Source organism: Cyprinus carpio, chromosome A15 (assembly GCF_018340385.1).
Source record: "Cyprinus carpio isolate SPL01 chromosome A15, ASM1834038v1, whole genome shotgun sequence".
Taxonomy (NCBI): Eukaryota; Metazoa; Chordata; class Actinopteri; order Cypriniformes; family Cyprinidae; genus Cyprinus; species Cyprinus carpio.
Window position 1 is genome coordinate 988975 of NC_056586.1, and position 25619 is coordinate 1014593.

At 37.5% G+C, this 25619-nt stretch overlaps 1 protein-coding gene across 5 annotated transcripts; it reads right to left on the reverse strand.

Annotated features, from left to right (window-relative positions):
• Nucleotides 1–827: 827 nt before the first annotated feature.
• Nucleotides 828–25619, reverse strand: stx1a (syntaxin 1A (brain)). Of its 5 annotated transcripts, none has more exons than XR_006161704.1 (10): nt 25397–25614; nt 19734–19808; nt 19115–19214; nt 12126–12200; nt 11497–11579; nt 11286–11394; nt 8687–8760; nt 7305–7442; nt 3171–3486; nt 828–1320 (listed from the first exon to the last, which is right to left on the reverse strand). XR_006161704.1 is itself a non-coding variant. In XM_042770744.1 (10 exons), the coding sequence occupies exons 1-10, from the start codon at nt 25469–25471 to the stop codon at nt 1243–1245; spliced, it is 918 nt and encodes a 305-aa protein (XP_042626678.1). In that variant the 5' UTR covers nt 25472–25619; the 3' UTR covers nt 828–1242. The 5 variants fall into 5 exon arrangements, 3 of the variants coding, with proteins under 3 accessions (XP_042626678.1, XP_042626680.1, XP_042626677.1); XR_006161703.1 differs by having other exon boundaries at nt 828–2517; nt 25397–25613; XM_042770744.1 differs by having other exon boundaries at nt 3171–3281; nt 25397–25619.

Here is a 25619-nt window from a genome sequence, read left to right on the forward strand (position 1 = left end):
GATTGACTGTTTGTACCAGTGCATGGGTCTCCTGAATAAATGACCACCACAGAGATCTGACCAGCTCATGACCCAGCTTCTTCTCCCGTATGGCAGGAAAATAAAATTGAAATATATGCTAAATATATGTTGCAAACGGGGAAGCTCAGTGGAATAGAAATAGCAAATATATTTTGTTTCAAACTTCCTATACCAAAATATAATTCTAAATACATTTTTGATGCAAGAAAATGCATTTTCTTGGACTGAAATATGTAGAGGTCAAACATATTTTTAAATTAATTTCTATTTTTAAAATGACAAAAAAAAATCCCCAAAATATATTGGAAGAAAATATATGTACATAAACATATTTTAACAAGTATGTTATCTTGAAATATATTTAAAAGTATATTTGAAAAAAAAAATAATAATAATAATAATATATATATATTGTCTTTATAGACGTGTTTTGTCTCTGGTTGTGGTTCACCTGAACGCTTGAGGGTTCGGATGCTTCCACTCCTGCTGCAGCTGTAAAGGCTCTCACACTTCATTTAGCAGACTACGTTATTCAAAGCGACTTAAAAATAGTACACAAGCTAACTTAACATAACATAGCTGGACATTCTTAATCATTTTAATAAGTTCATTTATTGCATGGAGGCAGTCAGTATGTGCTCTTGTTTTGACTGTTATAATTCGTGCCACATTTCTTTGTCATGTCATGCTTTTGTCAAGCGAACTTAAGATGCAGCACTTTACTCATAATGAATTAGAGGACTAATGCATGTTTTCTTTAGACATTCACGCGTGTTTATGAAGCACACAAACATCTGGAAACAATCTGAGGTGTGAATAAACTGGAACTTTACTTGCAACAACAGAATAAAACAAACACAAATCTTCGATTTAAAAAAGACTAGTGGGTTATTAATGATAACGGCACACACTGCTGTCTGTTTATCACTACAGATTGAGAATTGGTTTGCTTCAAAGAGCCTCAAAGTATCACAATGACAGATGATACATTTTGTTTTGTTCAGAGGCAACCTGTGTTTGAATTCTTGAGAAAATACATATATGACCTGCAATAGCCAGAATAAAGGCTAGGATGCACTAAATGACTTTTGCTCAGGTTTGATGAGTCGACAGTAGCTGATGCCTAGTGCAAGCCATGTAGTTCAGTCCAGCCTCACATAGAAACAAACAAACATCCTCTTTATTATCCGCTCTGAACACATCATGCTGTATGTGCGTCATTCAGGACAACACGCCGCCGATGATAGAAGCAACAACGATTCCAAGCAGCACACAACAGATAATAATTGTGGTTTTCTTCTGTATTTGGAAGAGTTCAAGAAAAAATAAAAAAAAAATCAAGATAAAAATGGAGAAAACATTCCAGGCAGCATGAAAAGTAGAAGACCGGGGCAGAAATTTCATTGCATGTTTAAAGATTCATGGAGAGCAGTTTGAGGAAGCTGGGGGTTTCATTCATTGTGACATAACATGTTACAGATACATTTACAAAACTTATACACTGATGCGATCTGTTCGGTTTGGTTAATGTAAGTGTAGTCTGATGTTAAATGTCAAGTTCTAAGAGTAAAAAACAGTTAGCTCAACACTGCTCTCCAAGATGACATCATTTTGAACATTAGGAGTGTAGCAAACGCATAACACTGTTTACCATTTACAATCATGCCCCAGTGCTGAGCAGACGTGTGACACACAGCGGTACATAACAACACAAACTGAGGCGATGACATAAAAAGTATTCACTTTCAGTAGAATGGACCACCTAAAATATCACTGGTGCAAGAAATGGATTTCATATCAGTGACATAAATAGCTAAATGACAATCATATGTGTGCAATCAAAGTCCAGCTGACTGCAGTGTAGACATTTGGGTCCGGAATGTTAATATTTGAACAGGATATAGAACTAGAATTTATTGTGTAGTAAAGCATTTTTAATCTCAAGCCTAATCTGCTGAAAACAGCTCCTTTTGAATTGCTTGCATTCCTGGATTTATATTTAATATTTAGTAACTCAGGGTCATCAAATATGAAATGTTTAGCTACTTACATCTTACATCTCACTTTTTGAGCATTAAAAAGGAAGTGTTGTGCTAAAATTCACACCCGCTTCTGTAAACAGTACTGGTATTGTCTGCCTTCTTTAAATATTTTGTATAATGGATAACTTCAGAAAAAGTCAACTGACACGTAAAACAATAACTTTACAGAACGTGAATACTTTTTCTAGACACTGTACATCGTAGCCCTTTCATCTCATTTTATCTTTCAGTGCATTACACACCCAGCATGTCTATGATTTTTTATTTATTTTTTCTACTGAATCTATCGGCTGTATCACGAATTATACAGCATGCAAACAGATGGTCCTGAGCTCCTGTCTGTCACAAGCAGCGCACAGACACCAGAGTCACTTGGTTAGCTCAATCCAATGGCTAGAGAGATGATGAGGATGAAAAGACAGATGGACACACAACCGCCGATCAGGATCAACTTCTGTGGGGGACATGGACAGAAAGTGAGAGGGCTGCAGGCATCTTCAGTTCATGATATCTCAGTACTAAAAATATTACAAACCTTACAACTAGATTTTGCTAGCTCACCCAGAAATGAAAATCTAGTCATTAATTTGTCCTGTACCAAACACTTTACTGCTCTTTTCCATGGAGAACACAATATTATGAATAAAGGAAGCAATGGTATGAAGTTACAGATTTTGTTTCATCTTTTGTCTTCTCCAGATGTTCACTGATGGACTGGAGTGCTGTGGATTACTTGTGGATTATTGTGATGTTTTTATCAGCTGTTTGGACTCTCATTCTGACGGCACCCATTCACTGCAGAGCATCCGTTGCTGAGACACTGATGCAGTGCTGCATTTCTAAAAACCTGATGAAGAGACAAACTCATCCTGATCTCGTGTGGCCTGAGCACATTTACAGCAAATCTTCATTTTTGGGTGAACTATTGTTTCCGTGTGTAAATGAATTTAGCACCACGTGATTGAGAAAGCAGTCTGACCCATCAGCATTAGATTAATGTTGACAGCACACAGACAAAACTTCCCATAAGAAGGAGTGGGAATGGGAAAAGGTGAGAAATGAGCTCATGCAGGACGGACAGCAGGCACTGACGTATCTTCCACTCACCCTTTGCGCTTTACTCTGGTACTTTACAGCCTTCTTGGTGTTTAACAGTGCATCCTTAATGTAATCCACTGTATGATCCACATTATACTCTATACGGTCTACCATATCTCCCTGACCAGAGCAGCGGATGGACAGCACCAGAGAAAGAGAAGAAAAAGAGAAAGGTGATTTCAGAGGAGTATAATGGATTCGTGCTCTCTCTCACCGTCCTGCTAGTCTTCTGGACTTTGACAGCTGCTTTGGTTTCCTCTTTGGCCTTCTCCACATAGTCCTGTGCACTGCAGACATTCTTCTCTATATTGTTTATTAACTCTCCCTGAAAGGAAACAGGAAAGTACAGCTCACCAAACACTATTTACTGAATGAATGTGACCATTTCTTGTTCTCTTGGAGAATATGTTGAGTGGGGGGGTAATTACATCTGATCTCCAATGACGGCCATATGTATAAAATTCAAAGTGCTCAGTGAAAGGAAGTGCATAGATACCAGCTCAGGACAGCCAGGCCAATGTTTATTCATGTCTGTAGTTCCTCCTTTATTTTTGTCAGTTTTGCCTTTATAGGTCAGTACACTGTAAAACCTGACAAGTCACAGTAACTCAACCCGTTTGAGTAAACAGATTGTCTTTACTTAAACCATGTAAGTTTTAAAACTTTGCAATTATGTGTCAAGTGATTAATTAAGTGCTGATTGAGCTTTAGTGATGAACAGCTGCTGTTAACAAACAGCATCACCAGCTCCACTTATTAATAACCAGACTGACTTTATTTCTGTCAGACGTCTACAGAAGATCTTATTGAGAATTAACTAAGGTTTTAGATGTTGATTTATTGTTTCATTTGAAGTAACCATGTTAGAGATCAGTGTTGCTTTAGTTGGGCTCTTGACCCTTGATTTCTGTCTTAGATTATTTTTATTTTGGATGTTGTAACCATGTGTTTTTGAAACATGTTTGTTATAACTCAAAAAACCCAGAAAAAAATATGATCAGGTATTGGTTGTTATACAGCATATTGGTGATGATAATCATCAATTATGGAGCTGTTCAGAGTTCAAAATCTTAATAAATAGGTGTTCTATAGTTAGTTCAGTTGATTACAATGAAAGCCATTCAAAAAGTCAGTGTTTTTTTCATAACCAGTTAATATAAAGGACTTCCAAACAGTTTGGTCTTCTATGGTGTCAATTAGTCACACACAGACATCAATAATCAGAATATGAACCTCAACAATGGTTACGAAAAAAAAAAATGGCTACCAGCATGCTCTGCTGCATTGTTGTTGTTTTTTTTATTTTATTTTTTTATGGTCACCATTGTTGAGGTTCATATGCTGATTATTGATGTCTGTGTGTGATTATGTAACACCAGAGAAAACCAAACTGTTTGGAAAGTTCTTTATATTAACTGATTATCACAGAACCACTGGCTCCTAGAATCACTTTTACTGTAATCAATCCAACTAATTACACAACACCTATTTCATCAGAGATTAGACTCCAAACAGTTTAATAATCAATGATTATCATCACCATACAGTATAACAACCAACATCTAGGTACAGGTTTGATTAAAAAAAAAATGATAACCTGAATGCACTGTAAGTTGCTTTGGATAAAAGCAGCTTCTAAGACTGTGAGTGTGTGTGTATAACACCTGATGATATTTTCTCTGGGCTTTTGAGTTACAACAAATGGTTATACCAGCCAAAGAAAAAACTAAGACAGAAATCAAGGGTCAAGAGCCCAACTAAAGCAACCATTGATCTCTAACATGGTTACTTCAAATGAAAACATAAATCAACATCTAAACCTTAGTTAATTCTCATTAAGATCTTCTGTAGACGTCTGACAGAAATAAAGTCAGTCTGGTTATTAATAAGTGGAGCTGGTGATGCTGTTTGTGGGGTTGTTTTAATCAGATCTTGAGAGATTTAATGTATTTTATTTCAGTTTATTTTATCTAAGGCTGTGTCTGAAGTCAGTTGTAGTTCTTGTGTTTCTCTTTTCTTCAGTAATTCTGTTTGTTAACAGCAGCTGTTCATCACTAATTCACAATTATCACTTAATTAATCACTTAATTATTTAATTGCAATGTATATCTTCTTTCAGTGAACTCAACTGAATTAAGTTCAGAGTACTCATAACTGTTAGTTTTTTAAAACTTAAATGGTTTAAGGCAATCGGTTTCCTCAAACGGTTTGAGTTAACATAACTTGTCAGGTTTTAGTGAGGCTGTGTTTGAAGTCAGTTGTAGTTCCTTTCTCTCTTTTTTTCAGTAATTCTTTTTGTTAACAGCAGGTGTTCATCACTAATGCTCAATTATCACTCATTTAATCACTTAATTATGTAATTGCAATGTATATCTTCTTTCAGTGAACTCAACTGAATTAAGTTCAGAGTACTCACAACTATTAAGTTTTTTAAAACTTAAATGGTTTAAGGCAATCGGTTTCCTCAAACGGTTTGAGTAAACCCAACTTGTCATGTTTTTAAGGATATTTGTTTACACAAAAAGCGTTTGAGTAACGTTACTTGTCGGGTTTTACAGTGTGTTAGTTTTAAAACTTAAAAGGTTTAAGGCAATCGGTTTCCTCAAACGGTTTGAGTAAACCTACCTTGTCAGGTTTTTAAGGATATCTGTTTGACTCAAACGGTTTGAGTTAAGTTACTTGTCGGGTTTTACAGTGTATAGACAGACTGGAAGCAAAGTAGCAGAGAGAGCATGAACGGTCCTCGAGTCTGGACTCAAGTTTGGGGTTGCTCAAAGCACAATAATGTCGGGACAGTGCCCATGCACGAGGCTATCGACTCCAGATGGCAACCGTTACAAAGGAAGAGGCTCACACACAATCACAAACACACCCCCACTGTGTGCTGAACAGAAAAGCTTGGATTAAAACAGACACACTAATGCTAAGAATGAATGTCATTGCTGCTCTACATCTTTACATATCAAATAGTTGTTTGCTGATTATATGTGTAAAAAAAATCATATATAACACATGGACACAGACGGCAGCGGGTGTATTAGGCTGCTGTCACTTTAAGGCCTCATGTACAGATCTAATATATTGACACACAACTGTTTACATCCACTTAAGACATCTGACTGCACTTATGAGGACAGAACGGTAATTCGGACATGATTTTGTGTGTATTTGTCTGTTCAACCATGATAAGATACAAAAGAGAGCTCAATTCGCTTGAATGTTTAAACTGGCAAGACTCAAACTCAGAAACTGGAAATGGAAATTGCAATGTCTTTTCTTTTCTAGTAGGTATAGATGAGTGAAACTGCTATTTGAATGAGAGACAAAAAATGTAGGATGGGACTTGATTTTGGAGAGATTTTTATTTTTGTTTTTATCTGAGCCACTGATTGTTTAAGACAGGACAGAATAAGTATCAAATGGAGCGGTCATGGGTTTCATATTGCTAAAATATAGCTGTTTTGAAGTTTATTTTGTTCCACTGTTCCTATGTTCCCGTGTTCTTGCTTCCTTGGCTACTAATTATACCCTGGTTTGTTTCATTGGTTACCCATCATGTTCACCTGTGTCTAGTTAATTTCCCTTTGTTTTTATTGGTCACCCTGACCATCAAGTTTATTCCCCTCGGCTCTTAATGCATCGTTACCTTCTTGAGCATCGATAGTTGTGTATGAGTCTCTCTGTTATCCTCAGTGTGGAAAAATGGATCTCCACATCATACAGTCACTGTTGCAAAGAGCTCAAAAGTGCAGAAGATGCTGGAAAACAGTGTGTTTGTGTTTGTTTGATGACTGAAGATGCAGCCACACGTTATGTTTCCTTTCTGAGTTCTGAAGTAATCATAATGTGGTTGAGTTGAGATGTCAGCCATCTGACTGGATCACTGCGCACCCATGAACGCTAAATAAAGTCCTGGCTTACACTGCAATTGCTTTACAGCTGTTTTAGATCCTGTCTGTCCCCTACAGTGTGAATGTGATTCATCAGATCAAGTGTCTCAAATGCTGCAGGACTACGGCTCACATCTACATGTCACACTAAACCCAGTTTTAACTGGCTCTGAATATGTCCTGTAAATATAAATCAGTTTCCAGACACACAGAGCACACAGCAGCTGTTTCATCAGCTGTCAGTGAAGCTCACCTGGCTCTCCACCAGCATGGCCATATCCATGAACATATCATGCAGCTCACGGATGCTGTTCTCCAGTTTGATGATTTCACTGTGCCGCGTCTCAATCTCATTCATGGCCTGTTCACTGATGTTGCAGTCCATGATGATCTGAAGCAAAAATTAGAAAGTAAGAATGAGGAAGTTTTCCAACATAATTCTGCTTTAACCACTGGCTGCTTTACAAAAAGCAAAAACAACATCAAATGCAGAATGTTCTGAGAAGGGGATTGGCTGAAAATTCCTGTCTTACAAAATACGAACCTTTAGACCTCCTTAGAGCCCCATCACATCTTAGTCATCATTACTCAAAGCTTCTTTCCAGTAAAACTCAACCGCGAGGTGTTCTAGAAAGCAGGTTTATCTTTTATTGTGACAATATGGCTGAACACTCGGTTGATTAACCCAAACATTACTCGCTCACGGTTAACTAAGAGGAAAACAAAACTTTGTGCTTTCATAACGGTCTGGTGATGATCTGTGTGAAATTTGGTGAGAATCGGACAAACAGGCTGTCGCAAACTGAATGCTATTGATTCTGTAGCACCAAGGAATAAAAAGAAGTCAGAGATTCATGGCCATCAGATAAAATTCACAAAGGCTACAAGCGTATTTGTAAATGGTGTTATATTCTTGTGCAGATGCGTTGTGTGCGCTGTGTGAACGTGATGCTACTGTAAATCTAGACTAAATGTGAACATGCATTTACTCATCTCACTTGCACAAAAACAGATTCAGTATTTCTAGAAATGAATAAAAACAGTGAAATGCAAACTCAATAAATAACACAATTAAATAACACAAATATCCTTCATGCATTTAATCCTATTTATTAACCAATGTCTTTGCTGCTGACCTTCAATGATTCAGTTCAACCATCCTAATTAGCAAAAATGACTTTAGATGAATATTTAATATATATATATATATATATATATATATATATATATATATATATATATATATATATATATCCATTTAAAGAATTTTCTTCTTTTTTCTTTTTTGTTGTTGTTGTTTATTGTGATTGAGAACAAAGTGTTGAACTTCATGTAATCCAGAATAGTAGCACAGCTGAAAGGTTTGTTTGAACTGCGCACTCTACTGTACAGATATGAATTTACATTTCAAAAGGGTTTTTTATCTTCCTGAACTTTTTAAACACAGCACAACAAAAGGAACACAATAGTTTAGAATGTTTACTACTTAGAATGTTTAGAAGTAGTTACAATTCCATTCCAAACGTACAATACACTGAGAAACTGCATAACTTTATTACACATTTCTCAGTCTGTTCCTTCAAAGAACGCACATTTTTACAGCACTAATATATGATGCTATATGCATCCACTCACCCCTGAAGTGAAGATGGAGGGGTTGTTACTTTCTAACATGCTCTCCAACTCCTCATTTGTTGTATTTCTTCCCGCTACAAAGAAGAAGAAAAAAATATCATGCTAGTGTTAAGTAGCTTGGATTAAAATTTTTGTCTTTGATATAAAAAAAAGACTCAAACATTCAATGCATATTTGATCTATGCAGACATGCATAATGTCATGTGACTGTTGTTAAATCTGAGAGGTAGTGACTTTTAAAGTCAACATGAATATGCATGCTGAGTTTTGCATCTCTCAAGACTACAGTATGATGCATGGCTTGATGGGTAAATGTTTTTGGTTGCACTTTAGATTAGGGAACACTATTGACTATTAACTAGTTGCTTTTTAGCATGCATATTGACTGTATATTAGTACTTATAAAACACATATTAATGCCTTACTCTGCCTTAACATATTCTAGGTCCATTAATCCTAAACTTAACAACTACCTTACTAACTAATAATGAGCAGACGTCATAGTCAGCGGTCAACATGTGCTCCCTAATCTTTTGTCTTACCATGTTTTTCACCAAACAACAGAAATACAACTGTGATGAATGCACACTCTTAACAATATTGCTAGTAATACCTTGGTTTCACAGAAAATGTAATTTAAAGGGTCAAGTTACGAGGAAATCCATTATGGAGGAAATGCTTCTCTAAAGGGCTAATTACACAAAAACGATTCTGCTGCAATTTTTGAAATGAGAATAGAGAATCACTAGCCTGAAACAGTGAGGTGACATGCACCACTGTTCTCCCCTGACAGTCTGTAATTAGTGGCTCATTGAGTTAATAATGAACTGTGTGGCGTGATCACACATCTGTGATCTGGATGTATCGTGACTCAGACTTGATTACACACTGAACGCAGAGCTATACTGCGGACGCTGTCGTGGCGTGACCCAGCAGGGCAGATCTACTACACTTTCCTGGTAGTCAGTAACAGATTGCAAACACTAGCAGTCTTTCGCCCAAGCTGGCAGGATGATTATTATGGTTCCAGCTTGAAGACACAGGCCTGTCAGACAGATGGGGGTCATCTGTTTTCCCCAGAACCATATAATCCCACAGAGGACGTAGGAACACTTGACAGTAGCACACAAAACACTAATATGCCTTGGCATTAAAGCGTTGACAAAACCATTATGACATAGGAGATCTGAGAAATACATAAAAATAAATGTTAACTTCAAGCGGTTCAGAGTGATGTGCACACTCCTCTTGAGTCACAAGAAAAATCCTTAACCTGAGCCAGGGATCATGTGAAGAGACAGAAGCAGTTGACACTAAAGCCTGAAATAACAGAAGAACTTGTTGTTTTGGAGCAATTCTCTTTTATTAATTGCTTACAGCTATTAGAATTATTATTTTTATAAATATTATTGTAGTGAAAATCATTTGTTTTTGGTCACACTTTTTAGGGGTCCAATCCTCATTATTAACCAGCTATTAACTATGACTTCTGCCTCAATAAACTTCTGATTTGCTGCTTATTAATAGTTAGTAAGATAGTTGTTAAGTTTAGGTATGGGGTTCGGGATTAAGAGATCTAAAATATGGTCATGCAGAATAAGACATTAACACATGCTTTAAAAGTTCTAAAAAACAGCAAATATGCTACAATGTAAAAAATTGCCAGGAATTTAGAGGATTAAAGAGTATTATTTTACAATACATTACTGTAGTCAGAAATTTACTATGAAATCAATGCATGCTGGTAATTTTCTTACAAATGACTGTGAATGAACAACAGAATGATGCTAACATCACAGTCATTTACTGCTCTTGTTTTACTGTGAATTCACATTAGAAAGTTGTCTTTAACTGTGAGAAATATAGTTGTTTACTGCTGTAATTGTTTTGAAGTCACCATAATGGTGATTAGTGATTAGCATTTGTTTGGGAACTCGGACCTTGTTTATTCATATTCAAGTTTCTGATCTAGTCATGTCAGAAGTGTGACAAATAAAAACATTTGTCAAAATGATGACAAGCTAGAATATAAAATAAGCTAATTGCCTGACTTTAAGATATTCAAACTATTCTTAGCATGAACACAAAGATTTTATTTTAGCGTTATTTAAGCATGAAGATTAATAATAGCTTATTTCTTATTTACAACTATTTGTGGATGGATCTTTCACAATAGTGACGCAACTGCTGAGAAACGTCTGAAAGATGTGATATCAATCCTCAACATACAAAACACAACAATTGTAACACTCAACAAATAAAAACAACACTACAACATAAACCAACATCGCAAACTGCTAAAAGTGAACCACAAACAAGTTTAACAGCACAAAAAAAACCCAACAAGAATAAAAAAAAAACTCTACAGCATGATCAATTCATGAAAGTAATGCAGTTATTAACCTGGAATATACTATAATTTCACACACACACACACACACACACACACACACACACACACACACACACACACACACACACACACACACACACACACACAAAATAACAGTGTAGTAAAATGCATGCTAATAATCATCTATTTAATAGTGAGAATTGGTCCCTAAACTAAAGTGTTACCAGTGTGTGTGTGTTTACTCACTGATCTCCAGCTGTCTCTGTATCCGCCCTTTACAGCGCTCCCTGTAATCTGACTGTGTTGCATTATATTCTGACATCACCTCCACAAATTTACGTGACAAGGTTAAGTGCTGAAAAACAGAAACCTCTTATATTAATGTACACACAACAACTAATCTGCCAGTCATCAGTGAGCAACAGGTTGTAATGGAGTCGTGTCCAACCCCTCTGACCTGTGTTTTCCGTATCCTCAGATCAGCTGATGGATTTTTTGAATGGTTTAGTGCCTCCTCCTGCTCTATGGTCTGCTGGATATCTAAAAAAATCACTTGGGTTAATTATTTACTAGTGCTAAAGAGAGTAAAGATAAATAAATAATACCAAAGTTATGCCAAATCCTCGGGAATCAGTGTCATGATGTTATGGTGAGTTCAGCATTTACAAGACATCACTATCGCGTCATCGTCTTATGGAACATTAGTGAATGATGGTAAATGCAAATGATATGGACTGCTCTCTATTTCTAACGCCAAAGAGCTTGCATTCATGACCTCAAGATTAGATTATTGTAACGCACTACTGGGAGGACGTCCGGTAGAGTTATTAAATTACCTGCTGCATTTTGAACCAGCTGAAGCTTGAGTGCTCATATCAGACAATTTTATTGTCACTAGACTGACTGCCTATTACGTTTCTTACTATTTATAAAACTTTAATTGAGCTTCTATTTCACTACAGTCTATCACATTCAAACTGAAGTAAGCTAGTCTTCACCTGACAGGTGAAGAGAGAGGCAATCGATTCTTTAATGCTTCAACATGTAACTGGTGGCAACGTGTGTTGTTAAAGATGAAGGACTCACTCTTTAACTTGGAGCGTACTTTATTAGCCAACTTCTTGATATCTGTCATCAACTCCTCCAAATCCGCTTTTGTTTCTGTCATAAAATCAAAGAGAAAAACACAGAACATGTTTACATGCACATCATTTCTGATCTCCAGCTACTGGAATATACCTTTATGTAATGCACTAAGCATATTCAGAATATTCTAAGACATACACGTTATTAACCAACTATTCCCTTCTACACTGTAAAACCCGACAAGTAACTTAACTCAAACCGTTTGAGTAAACAGATATCCTTAAAAACCTGACAAGTTGGGTTTACTCAAACCGTTTGAGGAAACCGATTGCCTTAAACCATTTAAGTTTTATAACTAACACACTGTAAACCGACAAGTAACGTAACGTAACTCAAACCGTTTGAGTAAACAGATATCCTTAAAAACATGACAAGTTGGGTTTACTCAAACCGTTTGAGGAAACCGATTGCCTTAAACCATTTAAGTTTTAATAATAGTTGTGAGTACTCTGAACTTAATTCAGTTGAGTTCACTGAAAGAAGATATACATTGCAATTAAATAATTAAGTGATTAATTGAGTGATAATTGTGAATTAGTGATGAACAGCTGCTGTTAACAAACAGAATTACTGAAGAAAAGAGAAACAGAAGAACTACAACTGACTTCAGACACAGCCTTAGATATTAATAAACTGAAATAAAATACATTAAATCTCTCAAGATCTGATTAAACAACCACACAAACAGCATCACCAGCTCCACTTATTAATAACCAGACTGACTTTATTTCTGTCAGACATCTACAGAAGATCTGATTGAGAATTAACTAAGGTTTAGATGTTGATTTATGTTTTCATTTGAAGTAACCATGTTAGAGGTCAGTGTTTGCTTTAGTTGGGCTCTTGACCCTTGATTTCTGTCTTAGTTTTTTCTTTGGCTGTTGTAACCATGTGTTGTAACTCAAAAGCCCAGAGAAAATATCATCAGGTGTAATACACACACTCACACTCTTAGAAGCTGCTTTTATCCAAAGCAACTTACAGTGCATTCAGGTTAGCACTTTTTTTTATCTAATCTGTACCTAGATGTTGGTTGTTGTACTGTATATTGGTGATGATAATCATTGATTGTTGAACTGTTTGTAGTCTAATCTCTGATGAAATAGGTGTTGTGTAATTAGTTGGATTGATTACAGTAAAAGTGATTCTAAGAGCCAGTGGGTCTGTGATAATCAGTTAATATAAAGAACTTTCCAAACAGTTTGGTTTTCTGTGGTGTCACTTAGTCACACACAGACATCAATAATCAGCATATGAACCTCAACAATGGTGACCATAAAAAAACAAACAAACAAACAAACAAACAAACAATGCAGCAGAGCATGCTGGGAGCCATGGATGAGTTTTGTACTACAATAGTACCCAGCATGCATTGCAGCATGTTTTTTTTTTTTTTTTTTTTTTTTTTCGTAACCATTGTTCAGGTTCATATTCTGATTATTGATGTCTGTGTGTGACTAATCAACATCATAGAAGACCAAACTGTTTGGAAAGTCCTTAATATTAACTGATTATGAAAGAACCACTGGCTTTTTGAATGGCTTTCATTGTAATCAACTGAACTAACTATAGAACACCTATTTAGTAAGATTTCGAACTCTGAACAGCTCCATAATTGATGATTATCATCATCAATATGCTGTATAACAACCAATACCTGATCATATTTTCTCTGGGTTTTTGAGTTATAACAAACATGTTTCAAAAACACATGGTTACAACATCCAAAAAAAATGAATAATCTAAGACAGAAATCAAGGGACAAGAGCCCAACTAAAGCAAACACTGATCTCTAACATGGTTACTTCAAACGAAACAATAAATCAACATCTAAACCTTAGTTAATTCTCAATCAGATCTTCTGTAGACGTCTGACAGAAATAAAGTCAGTCTGGTTATTAATAAGTGGAGCTGGTGATGCTGTTTGTTAACAGCAGCTGTTCATCACTAAAGCTCAATCAGCACTTAATTAATCACTTGATTACATAATTGCAAAGTTTTAAAACTTACATGGTTTAAGTAAAGGCAATCTGTTTACTCAAACGGTTTGAGTTACTGTGACTTGTCAGGTTTTACAGTGTAGAAATACTGAAGGCTACCTTAATTCAATGCAAAATTTTGTGCAGAGAGTTACAGTGTTTTGACTGTCTGTATGATTTCCTCTGTTCATTTCCTCTGAAAGTGAAAGGTTACCTAAAAATGAAAATGAAGTCATCATTTATTCAATCTGATGTTGTTCTAATGCTGTATCCCCTTCCTTCTATTTTGGACCACAAAAATATTTTTTTTTTTCTAAAATGTCCTGCTTGCAGTCATCTATATAATGGCAGTGGATAACAATCAGCATCAAGCTTCAAAAGTATCACCAAGTGGTCCCATGCGACATGTGCCACATATTCCAAGTGTTTGGGGATATAAAATAAGGTTTGGTGAAAAACAATAATGATTTAATTTAATCGTTTACTAAATTTAATGTATTATTTAACAAAAACCCTGACCTTGGCTGTTGGTTTCTGTGCATGAAATTAGCACAGCAGTTCACTATGGCTGCGTTTACACTTGGCATTAACATGCAATCACCATAATCTGATCAAGCAGATCGGATCATCAGTCAATCAGAACACAATGCGTTTACACTTGGCAACATCAACTGACTTTTCTATCTGGATATCTGATCGAATCTGTCTTTCCCACGCAATATTTAATAAGTCTGCAGAGAATGGCCTTGTGCAGAGTCAATCTGAAGTGGTGGGTTTTCTTTTGAAAAGCATTTTCAGTCGCGGGACATTTTACAAATCAAAGATAAGTGTAGGAGTCTCATTAGCGCTCCACACGGGTGTCCTCCATCTTTTTATCTGACATTCGCAAGAGAGGGGGCGGCGTTTTGCGTAAGGTTGACATGCGAATGCAGACACAATGGCTGTATTGCGTTTATAATTCACTGAGATCCGATCACAATGTGTCCTCGACTACCTCTGGACCAGGCCACTGGAATATTATGTTGAGGACTGAGTGCCATCAGGTTAGTTGGACAAGTACACTATGAAGAGACACTTTTGTATCGGGCTTCATGATGAACAGCTTCAAATCATGCTGGTAGGGAACAACAACAACTAATTATTTTAATACATTGAGTATGCTCTATGTCTGGCGGGTAGTCCACTAATTATAGAGGAAGAAGCCTGCTCCGACCAGATATACTCATCCCAACCCTGCCTGCCCAAGATCCTCCAGTGGAACACATATAGCTAGACCCAGAGCACACACCCACGGCGGATAAGGAGCCTGAGCCCACCACAGACCGGGAGATCCAGCTTATGCCCACCACGGACTACAACATCCATGCCAGCGGGTATATTGGTGGAGCTGGATACAGAGGATTGGCTAACTAATAGAATTGGAAACGGAAGTGCTACTGCCCTCTCTGCCCACCCGCGAACCTTCTCTGTCACTGGCCCCTTCCTGCACTGTGTCTTTGTCATTGCTGGTCGAGCTCAGAGTCTTCGTCACCAGTCACATCCAGCACTGAATGCTCTTCATCGCCACCATTCCTGTCCATCACAGTGTGTTCTTCATTGTCACCAGCTCTGTTAATCACTGAGCCTGCTTCCTTACCAAGCCTTCCTCTCCTGCACGCTCCACTGAAACCCCCGCTGGTGCACTTCAGCCTCTCAGCTCCACCATCAGCCCTGATCTGCCTTGGGGCTTCCAGCTCCACCATGGAGTGTCGACCAATTATCTCTGCCTCAATCCTCCAAGCTCATCGCTCCACCTGAGCCAATCGACTATTCGGCTCAGACTTGGCTCCACTATGGGACATCATCATTCCGGCTCCACCAGGTTTCCTTGTCCCTCCAGCTCTGCCTTGATCAGTCATCACTCTGCCTGCACCACGGACTTACAGGTACTCGTGCCTCCACCCCTTCGGCTCTGGAGGGCTCCTCCTTCCCTGGGTTCACCTTGGCCACTCATCACTGAGGCTTCACCTCAGTCTCCAGGACCTTCTTTGTCCTTGGTCTCTGCAGCTCTTCGGCTCTTCCTGGGTCTCCACCTGCTCCACCTCGGCCAGTCTTTTCCATGGTTTCACCTAGCAATCCCACCAGGGCTCCACCATGGCTCGTCCCTCCCTCAGCTCTGCCGGTGGTCGTCTTCCTATTGGCTGTCCCCTGGGTCGCTCTGAGCTCTCGTTAGCCACTTCCTCCACCATGGCTCGTCCTTCCATCGACTTTGCCATGGGCAATCATCCTGGCTGTGCTTTGCGCACCACCCCTTCTCCTGCTCCTTGTCCTCCTCCAAAGCCCCCACAATCTGTCTCTCTTCTCACCTCATTTCTTCTGTTATGGTGTGAGGTTGTGCCTTCCGGGAGGGGGCGTACTGTCAAGTAAAGTTCTGTTAGCTTCATTTTCATGACCTTAACGTTGCAGCACTTTCTTCTCTGAGGTGAATATATCTGTTGTGTTCATCGCAACAAGTTCACATCGTGTTCACATCTGTCAATTTTCATTCTGACTGTCATCCGACAACCAGAGTTCCAGTCTGGAGATATTCTACTCGGTGAAGAAATTGTATGGATAGTTCTTTGATATTTCTAGACATTGTATTTCATATCGTGATTTTATTAATCTTGATTTCTCAAAATTTTGCACATTTTTAATGGTTTAGTCAGGGTGAATTGCATGAGTTTTATGAACGTGCAGTCGTGTGCATAAAACTAATGGCTAATGTGAGGATAATAATAATAATAATAGTTTCAGTTTTGGATTGTTTTTCATCAAACCCTATCATATGCCCCCAGAATACTTGGAATATATTATCACATGGAACTGTTCTGTGATACTTTAGGTTTGTTTTGTTTTTTTCAAGGTTCGGACAAAAAAACAGCCATATGGCATGGGAACTACAGCAGATTGAGTATATGACTGAACTTTCATTTTTGGGTGAACTATCCCTTTAATGTTTGTATAATCCACCTCCTTTTGCTGGGCTCTGATCATCACTGGCGTTGTGACTCCCAGTTCACATCCTCCTTTCTCATAGTCTTTGCCTGAGACTGAAGTCCTGTGCTGCTCTTCCTGTCCTCAGGAACTCTTTTAGCCATCTCATACACCACTACCCACAAGATCTATCAATCCATTAATATTTCCTGTGTCAGTACAGAGTACAGTAATTTACTGTGATTAAATTAAAGAACGGAGAACTGCTGTAATTGTGGGAGAACACTGGCTTTTAGTGTGTCTGTCATGAGTGTCATCAGGCTGTAACAAAACCCAACCAGACAAGAACTCAGTGTGATGTCTTACAGTTGGACCACATCTGCTTCTCTTTTATGGCATACTGCACATAGAGTCTCGGCACTGTTTTGGTGCACTTGTGGCTATAAAAAAAACTGTACCAGATCCAGGGCTAACATTCACTTTCTAATCTAATACTCCATGACGTCAAACACGGGAAGAGCGGAGAAGACTGACAGTGCAGCGATCAGCAGGAGCGGAGTGTGTTTGTGCTTTATAGACATTAGAGATAGAGAGAGATCACAGGCCAGCTGAAATATATTGTACTTTGCTTGCATTTGATAAAAGATTTTTTCTAAAGCAGCTTAAATTGCATTCAAGGTATACATTTTAGCTTAGTTCAGTTCATCCTCTCCGAATCAAACCCACAAGCTACAGAAACAATAATGAACTAAGAAAAGAAACACACACACACACACACACACACACACAAAATAGCATCAGGTCAGAGGTACAAAGATCTGAAGATCGTTCACTTCTCTGAACAGGTAACAGGTCACTCTAATGTTTTTTTTTTCCTGTCATTCTGAGGGAATCCATACATTTATATCCCATTACGGTCAGTGTATAAAATTGTCACTACTTGCATTATATAGAGGATTTCAACAGAATACGGCACTATTGTTTACTGTCATTTTTATTCAGAATCTGAGCGAAGCTGATGTCTGTAGAATAAACCAGCTGTTGACTGTCTGTTCACACAGCCCACAGTAACCAATCTCACTCTCAAAATAGAGATGTGACTCCTCTGGTGCACACATGACTGATTTAAATCTTAATGTTTCCTTTCACATCACAAACAGAATATAATGGTTCACAGTCTTTTCCCACTTTTTAAAGTGTCCTTGTTACACATCTTACATGTACTTTAATTACTATAGCAATAACAGTAAATTATGCATAACTACAATGAAAATGAAGCCATAACCTAATTGTTTAGCAAGTACATGTTGATAGTTAATATTACTCAATACTTACTTGTGTAATTACACTGTAACAAGGGCACCTTAAAATAAAGTGTAAACGGACAACTTTTGGAACTTGATAAGGGTCAGCATATATCTGAGTAAATATCTGAGGGTTAATGGAGTCAATTGTAATATAGTCACTGTCTTTCATAAGTGAAGTGAGTGTAAACTTACACACTAAGTCGTGGCCTAATGGTTAGAGAGTTTGACTCCTAACCCTAAGGTTGTGGGTTCGAGTCTCGGGCCGGCAATACCACGACTGAGGTGCTCTTGAGTAAGGCACCGAACCCCCAACTGCTCCCCGGGCGCCGCAGCATAAATGATACCCACTGCTCCGTGTGTGTGTTCACGGTGTGTGTGTGTGTTCACTGCTGTGTGTGTGCACTTTGGATGGGTTAAATGCAGAGCACAAATTCTGATTATGGGTCACCATACTTGGCTGTATGTCACGTCACTTTCACTCACTTTATTTTAAACAGAAGTGTATTAAACATCTGAACCAGGACCGACCTCCACATTCTGTAGCTGTGCGAATGCAACCAATCAGAACAGTCCTGTTGTTACGTCTGAAATCTAGTTAAATGTTCACTTAAGTTCTTACAAAGATACACGGATTATTTGTAATGGTGAAGCTGAGTTAATTAAGATTGTATGTGTAGCAGGATCTTACTCTCGTCTGGGTTTGGAGAGGCCAGGATGGCGCTGTGGTTTATTTTCACTTCTTCTACTTTCTCTGCCAGAGAGTCAATGAACCCTTTAATCTCCTCTACCTGAGAGATAAGAGGAAGATCAGAACAGATCAAATACATGTTGTTCATTAACAGTAAAGCTTGTTTCACATATCTCTGTAGGGTCAGACTCAAAATTTAAAATAAATTCACGCACAGACAGTTGATTCACAAATAATTAAACAAATACATAATACTCAACAATATGTTTTCATATTTCAAACACAAATCTGATCAGCAGTCATTTGTTTTCCTGTGCATATGTCAACAGCTGATTTATATATGTATCATGTATGTTTGCATATGTATCTTATATAACAGGTTAAATGAAGTTATCAGTGTTACTTGATAAACAGAACACAACTGCAAAGTTTAGTGCTGACTCTGTTCAAACACATTTAAGTTCTTCTGTGAATCTGTTTTATGGCAGTCTTAACATGATGTGTTCATTGCGTGTCATTATAGAGCATCATGAAGCAGCATCTTTTGTGTATGGCTAATTAAGAAACAAATCCAAGAGAACGAGATTTCAGTAGTGAAAAAGTAATGTTAATATCAAACCTGCTCAAAGAACTCGTCCATGAAACCCTTTTCAATACTGACGGCCACCACGTCCACCTCTTCTGGGTCTTTTCCCTGATGAACAGAAATACAGTAGTCATTAGGTGATTTATTATCATTAAAAAAATTAACTTGTCATTGTAGTAATTGCAGGGACAGCTGTAGTGTCATTTCACATTTATTCATTTGGCAGATCTTTTTATATATTTTTATTCTTGAGTTACAGTGCATTCAAGCTATTTGTTAGACCTGTGCCCATACAATCATTAGGGCCGAATCAATCAACAATGTCGACAACAAAGAACTGTCCACTGATACTTTAGTTTGCAAATACTCTTTTGATCCAGCAATGAAACATTTTGACCACATGAGTGCCAGGGAGCCGGGCAGAAGAACAGCACATAAAGTTATGATAGAGATGATGCAGTAAAGCGTTCAAAAGTTTTACAAAAATATAAACAAACAATCTTGTCATGTGTTAAACATGCAAGACTGAACTGGCATTTATGGGACCACAATGAGGGAAACATACACAGCAAAAAATCCAGAGTGAAATCAACTCTGCTGGGAGTACATGTGAGACCACACTCAAGAGTGTGAAAGTGTTAAAATAGGAGTGTTAAATTAACACTGAATCAGAGTTAAAGTTAATGAGATAATTAAGTGATTAACTGAGTGATGATTGACCATTATTGACGAGACCTGATGTTAACAAGCAGAATCAACAAAGACAAAAATCAAAAAATTTTATGTCACCATTACAGTGGTCAGTGTTTGCTTTAGTTGGGCTCTTGACCCTTACGTTTTTAAAATTAGATTTGGTTTTGCTGTTATAAGTGATTTGTGATAGAGAGACGAGCAAAAATAAAAACATGATTATGTGATATTAGTTATGTTTTTACATAATGATTGTTTGACCTGAATCAACAAACTTATTTAAAGCCTAAAACATAAAGGACATTACTAAGACAATTCAGGTAATAATTTATTCATGCCAAAGTGCATCATGGGAGCCATGGATGAATTTTAATAGGTGGCACCCAGAATGCACTGCAACACAAGTCTCCTGCAACATGCTTTTTTGATCGTCACCGTCGTTGAGGTTCACAGGTTGATTCTTGATGTTTGTATGTCTTAATGAAAGACTCTTTTGAAAGATTTTTTTGAACAAACAACTTTTAAGAAATTTGCACAGATTGTATTTAAAATGCTGGTAATCCTATGCTGAAGAATCATTCCTCCGCAATAATCAACAATGAAATTTTAACTCAGTGATTCAGGAAAACCAATATTTTCTGTTTGCCCATCTGTTTTATAACTCCATTACAACAGCCAAACAAAATCTGACTTTAAAATATTAAGGGTCAAGAGCCCAATTAAAGCAATCACTGACCACTATAATGGTGACATTAAAATAGTTATTTTCGTCTTTGTTGATTCTGCTCGTTAACATCAGGTCTCGTCAATAATGGTCAATCATCACTCAATTAATCACTTAATTATCTCATTAACTTTAACTCTGATTCAGTGTTAATTTAACACTCCTATTTTAACACTTTCACACTCTTGAGTGTGGTCTCACATGTACTCCCAGCAGAGTTAATTTCACTCTGGATTTTTTGCTGTGTATACAAGGAGAAAAGTAGAGGACCTAATACTGAGCCCTGTGGCACTCCATACTTAACGTGTGATTGGTTGGATACATTGTAAATAACAAAGAAACTGAGAGCAATAACTGATAGTGTGTAAATTGTGATGTTTGTGAGGCACTATTCTCTGTAAAACTGCCTAAAATAATGAAATTTATTAAAATGAATTTATTTTGTTTATTGATTTCATTTCATTACCCCGCCACACTCATTACGGCAATGCACACAAGATACGCCCTGTAGTACGCCCTAGCAGACTCACTACAGACGCTGGCCGGATTCACACATCGAACACGCCTTTTTTAAACCGTCGCTGAGTGGAGAAGCGGCAGGTCTATGAGGACAGAACACAGAAAGTACCATCAAAATATGCTTAATTTGTAAATTTACCTATACCAGTTACTTTACCCTTAACAGTTAGTGGCTTTGTTTTCTGTTTTAATTATGAAATACGTCACCATTATTGTAGATTTGAGTAAAAGTTAACAAAGCCCTATTTGGATGGGATTTATTTCTTTCTGGGAGGTTTGGTGATTTAGTTACCTTAAATCTGCATTTTAATCCAGCCCTGAGCGAATATGTAGGTCATTTATTTTACCTATCAATTAAGATTTGCAGGTGAGATGAAGAGAACATTGTACATACTTGTTTAAGTAAACTTTTGGTTCTGGTATATTAGCTGGAGCCATTTTTGTTTACATTTCAGCAAACTGATTCTTTTTAAAGTATGTTTATAAAGCTATTAGTTCTCTTTGCAATTTAGCCATGTACAGACAAGACTACTGACTGAAAAAACTTAAACATGATCATTTTCAAGCAAGGTCTTAAGCGTTTTTTTTTTTTTTTTTTTTTTTTTTTTTAAATCAGGATAATTATGAAGATATGACTGAAAATGGGGACAACTTTGACTAAAATTCACCTGCCTCATTATATCTTTGCTTTACTGCCTTTCTCACTAGGTTTTGTCTTTTGTCTGTCTGTTTCTATACAGACCAGATCCTGTAACTCCCAATGGTTAAAATCCCATCCAGACAGATAAGTGTTAAGTACGAGGAGCATCTTGAATATATTCACCACCTCCCTTTGTTTCAAATAATTAAATCTTATAGTAAAAAATCAAATTAAGATATGGCACATTGACGTTATGTTTTTCCTTTTGCAGCCTACAGCTTATTCACAAGTGTCACCAGGTCTGTTTTGGGGAATGTCTGGTTTTGAGCTTTTCCTGCTGCATAAGTTAAGTATTAAATGTAATTTTTAACTTGATTTAACTGGCTATTTTCTTTAATACTGACAATGGTTCACAAAGGCAGCTGGTCTTAGTCAAAGTAGTCCCATTTCATAACCCCTCGTTATGCCTGTTTCACACCGCAAGCTTGAGCTTTCTGCTGGTTTCCAGCCGTTACACTAAGCCAGGGGTGTCCAAACTCAGTCCTGGAGGGCCGGTGTCCGGCAGAGTTTAGCTCCAATCCCAATCAAACACACCTGAACCAGCTAATCAAGATCTTATTAGGCATACTAGAAACTTCCAGGCAGGCGTGTTGAGGCAAGTCAGAGCTAAACTCCACAGGACAGGAGTTTGGAGACCTCTGAAGAAAACTAACCAACGTATGCCTGTAGCATTATGCTTACCATTTAGACTTAAGAGATCTTCTAATAAATCTTGGCAAGAATAAGCAAATAAGCATATTTCCCAAAACGTCAAACTTCTTTAAATGTCAGTTGGTACACTTTTGTTTTTAAGGGTAGTAGTTATGTGTATCCTTTTAAAACATGAAAATTGGTGGCCGCTATGAGATTCAATAAAATTTTGAATGAAAATGTGTTTGTGTGATTACAGGTGCTGTGAGATAAAGTCAACACCCAGTGCTTGATACTTATTTTAGGATGACCATTCGTGCTCTTTTTCCTGGACACGTCCTGGTCAGGATTTCTATATTGCCTAAAAGATCTAGGTTTTGGCTTTGTTTTCCTGATTTCATCCTTGCTGAATGTAATGATCAAAAAGTAGTTTGTCCCATAACATGCAGGTATTGTACATAATCAACCAGTCGTGGTGCGTGAGAAGGTGGGATCTGCAGAGAACGGTCAAAGTGATGCAAATATGCCTACATCTGCACTGAGTAAAATACCACAAGAAACAGCCAAGTCCTCTGCACAGATCCCTATGAACGAGTCAAGCCAGGAGCTGCTAGGACCACAATGCAGTTTAATCATGCTTACAGTGAAATATTCTTAATGACATCAGTCCACAATTGGACTAGTGATGCAGACTGAAATCATTTCTCCGTTTCAGTCACCTGGTGAAGTTTGGGCTCCACTGTCACCTCTGGCTTAGTTGGGGTTTAAAAGACACTGAATATTCAGTACTATTATTGATTTGAAGGTACTGGCACTATTGGATGATGATCCGAATTGAGCTGGATGATGACATCACTGTTTTCTCCAGAGCTGCTTTATTGCTGAATCAACTTTGTTTCATAATTTGTGAATTTTGTAACATTTTCACTGATCTGAACAGAATTAAATCAACATCGAGCTGACACAAAGTGAATAATGAAACGGTTTGTCTGCTGTAGAATTGCTTATAGCTGAATTGAACTAATTCATTCGTAAAGATTAGCTTTACAAAGTTAAGTCAATACTATTGTCTTTTTTTAGAGCTTAAGTTTTAAATAAAATAAAACAATGTTTTTGGTACAACTTATGGCTACATTTTATTTTCCTGTAAACCCTATTCAATCATGTATTTACAGTCTGTAATTACCTACTTCTTTATAGAGTGTTTTATTGTTACTGGCTAAGGAAAGTTGAGATTTTTTCAAGTTTTAAATGGTCTTGTGGTTTATTAATAATAATAAAGGGAAACATATGGGATATTGAAGCTTTTAGAGCAATCTAGTCTATATAATGTTGGTCAGCTGTATTTTTATATTTTTATTTCTACAGCTAGTTTTGGCCACATGACTCATTTTGAATAAGATATGCACCCTCTAAATGAGGGGGCCCAGTTCTGATCCAGGTCGGATGAACCACTTTATTAGTGGATACGGGTCTGGACCTTATCTTACATAAAAGACGATGCATATAAAGTAGGAATAAGGTAAGAAAGTTGCTCTTATAAAGGTAAAATGCCCCTGTAAACGGTAAATGAATTCAAGGTGGCAAAAGTCGCCCCTCAATGAAAAGTCTCTGTCACTGCTGTGAACTGACCACCGTACAGAATATGAGAAGCTCTGGGAATTAGCAGTCCATGACAGGCCTAAACCAGCCAAGATACAAGCACTAAAAACATTTAGTCTCATTATCATTATCAACAAAATCGCAGAAAATATTGAAATATAATCTCTTTATCGATTTCGCACACCTCTAGTACTGACAGAGACATGAAACTTGGGTCGATGTAAACAAGGCTTTTTCATTTCACTTGTTAACACATGACCTGCATCCAGAATCACAACAGACAGAATCCCTCTCATGTCCTCTGTTTGTTCAGTGATAGCGAGGAGAGACCGGTTAATGATTACTGTGCTCAACACAGATCTCTCCATTATAGAGAATCACAGAGCTGAAGCATCATTTCTCATGTAAAAACACCTGCTCACTGAACTCTGGGATGTTAAATCAGTTTTCATCTTTATAACTCTTGATGGTGTAATTTGACTTTTACTGTATATGCAAATGAGCACGTAGTAGGCTACTTTTGTCATCTACACGAACATAAACCCCTCATCGCGTCTCTTCCAATCTATTCAACTCAAATAAAGGAACTTCATTATTCTGTCCAAAGGTCAGTATAAATGTGACAAACACAGATAAAACAACATGTGCTCATTGTGCTCATTTAATATTCACCAACGATGCACAACGAATTTAATTACAGCTACTGCTCAACAAACTTTAACCATCACTACTGATCTGTGATTCTGAGAGGTGATGTGAAATCGTTGTCTATGCGCGTCTGTCCTTCACAGCGCATCGATATAAAGTATAATTCACTCAAATCATACTTACATGTCTGAGCTCTTGTGTGCGGTCCTTCATGTTGCATTCACTGACGCGTTTATCGCTCGCTGAGGAGAGCGTCATTTTGAAAGCTGGGTCCGCTGACAGTCTGTGACGCGCGCGCGCTCATTAACCCCTACAGCGCGCGACGCACGCTCCAACCTGCTTCAGCACACATTTCAAGTGATCCTGAAGCGCATCATAAAAAGTCAAACTGTAGCATCACTAGGGT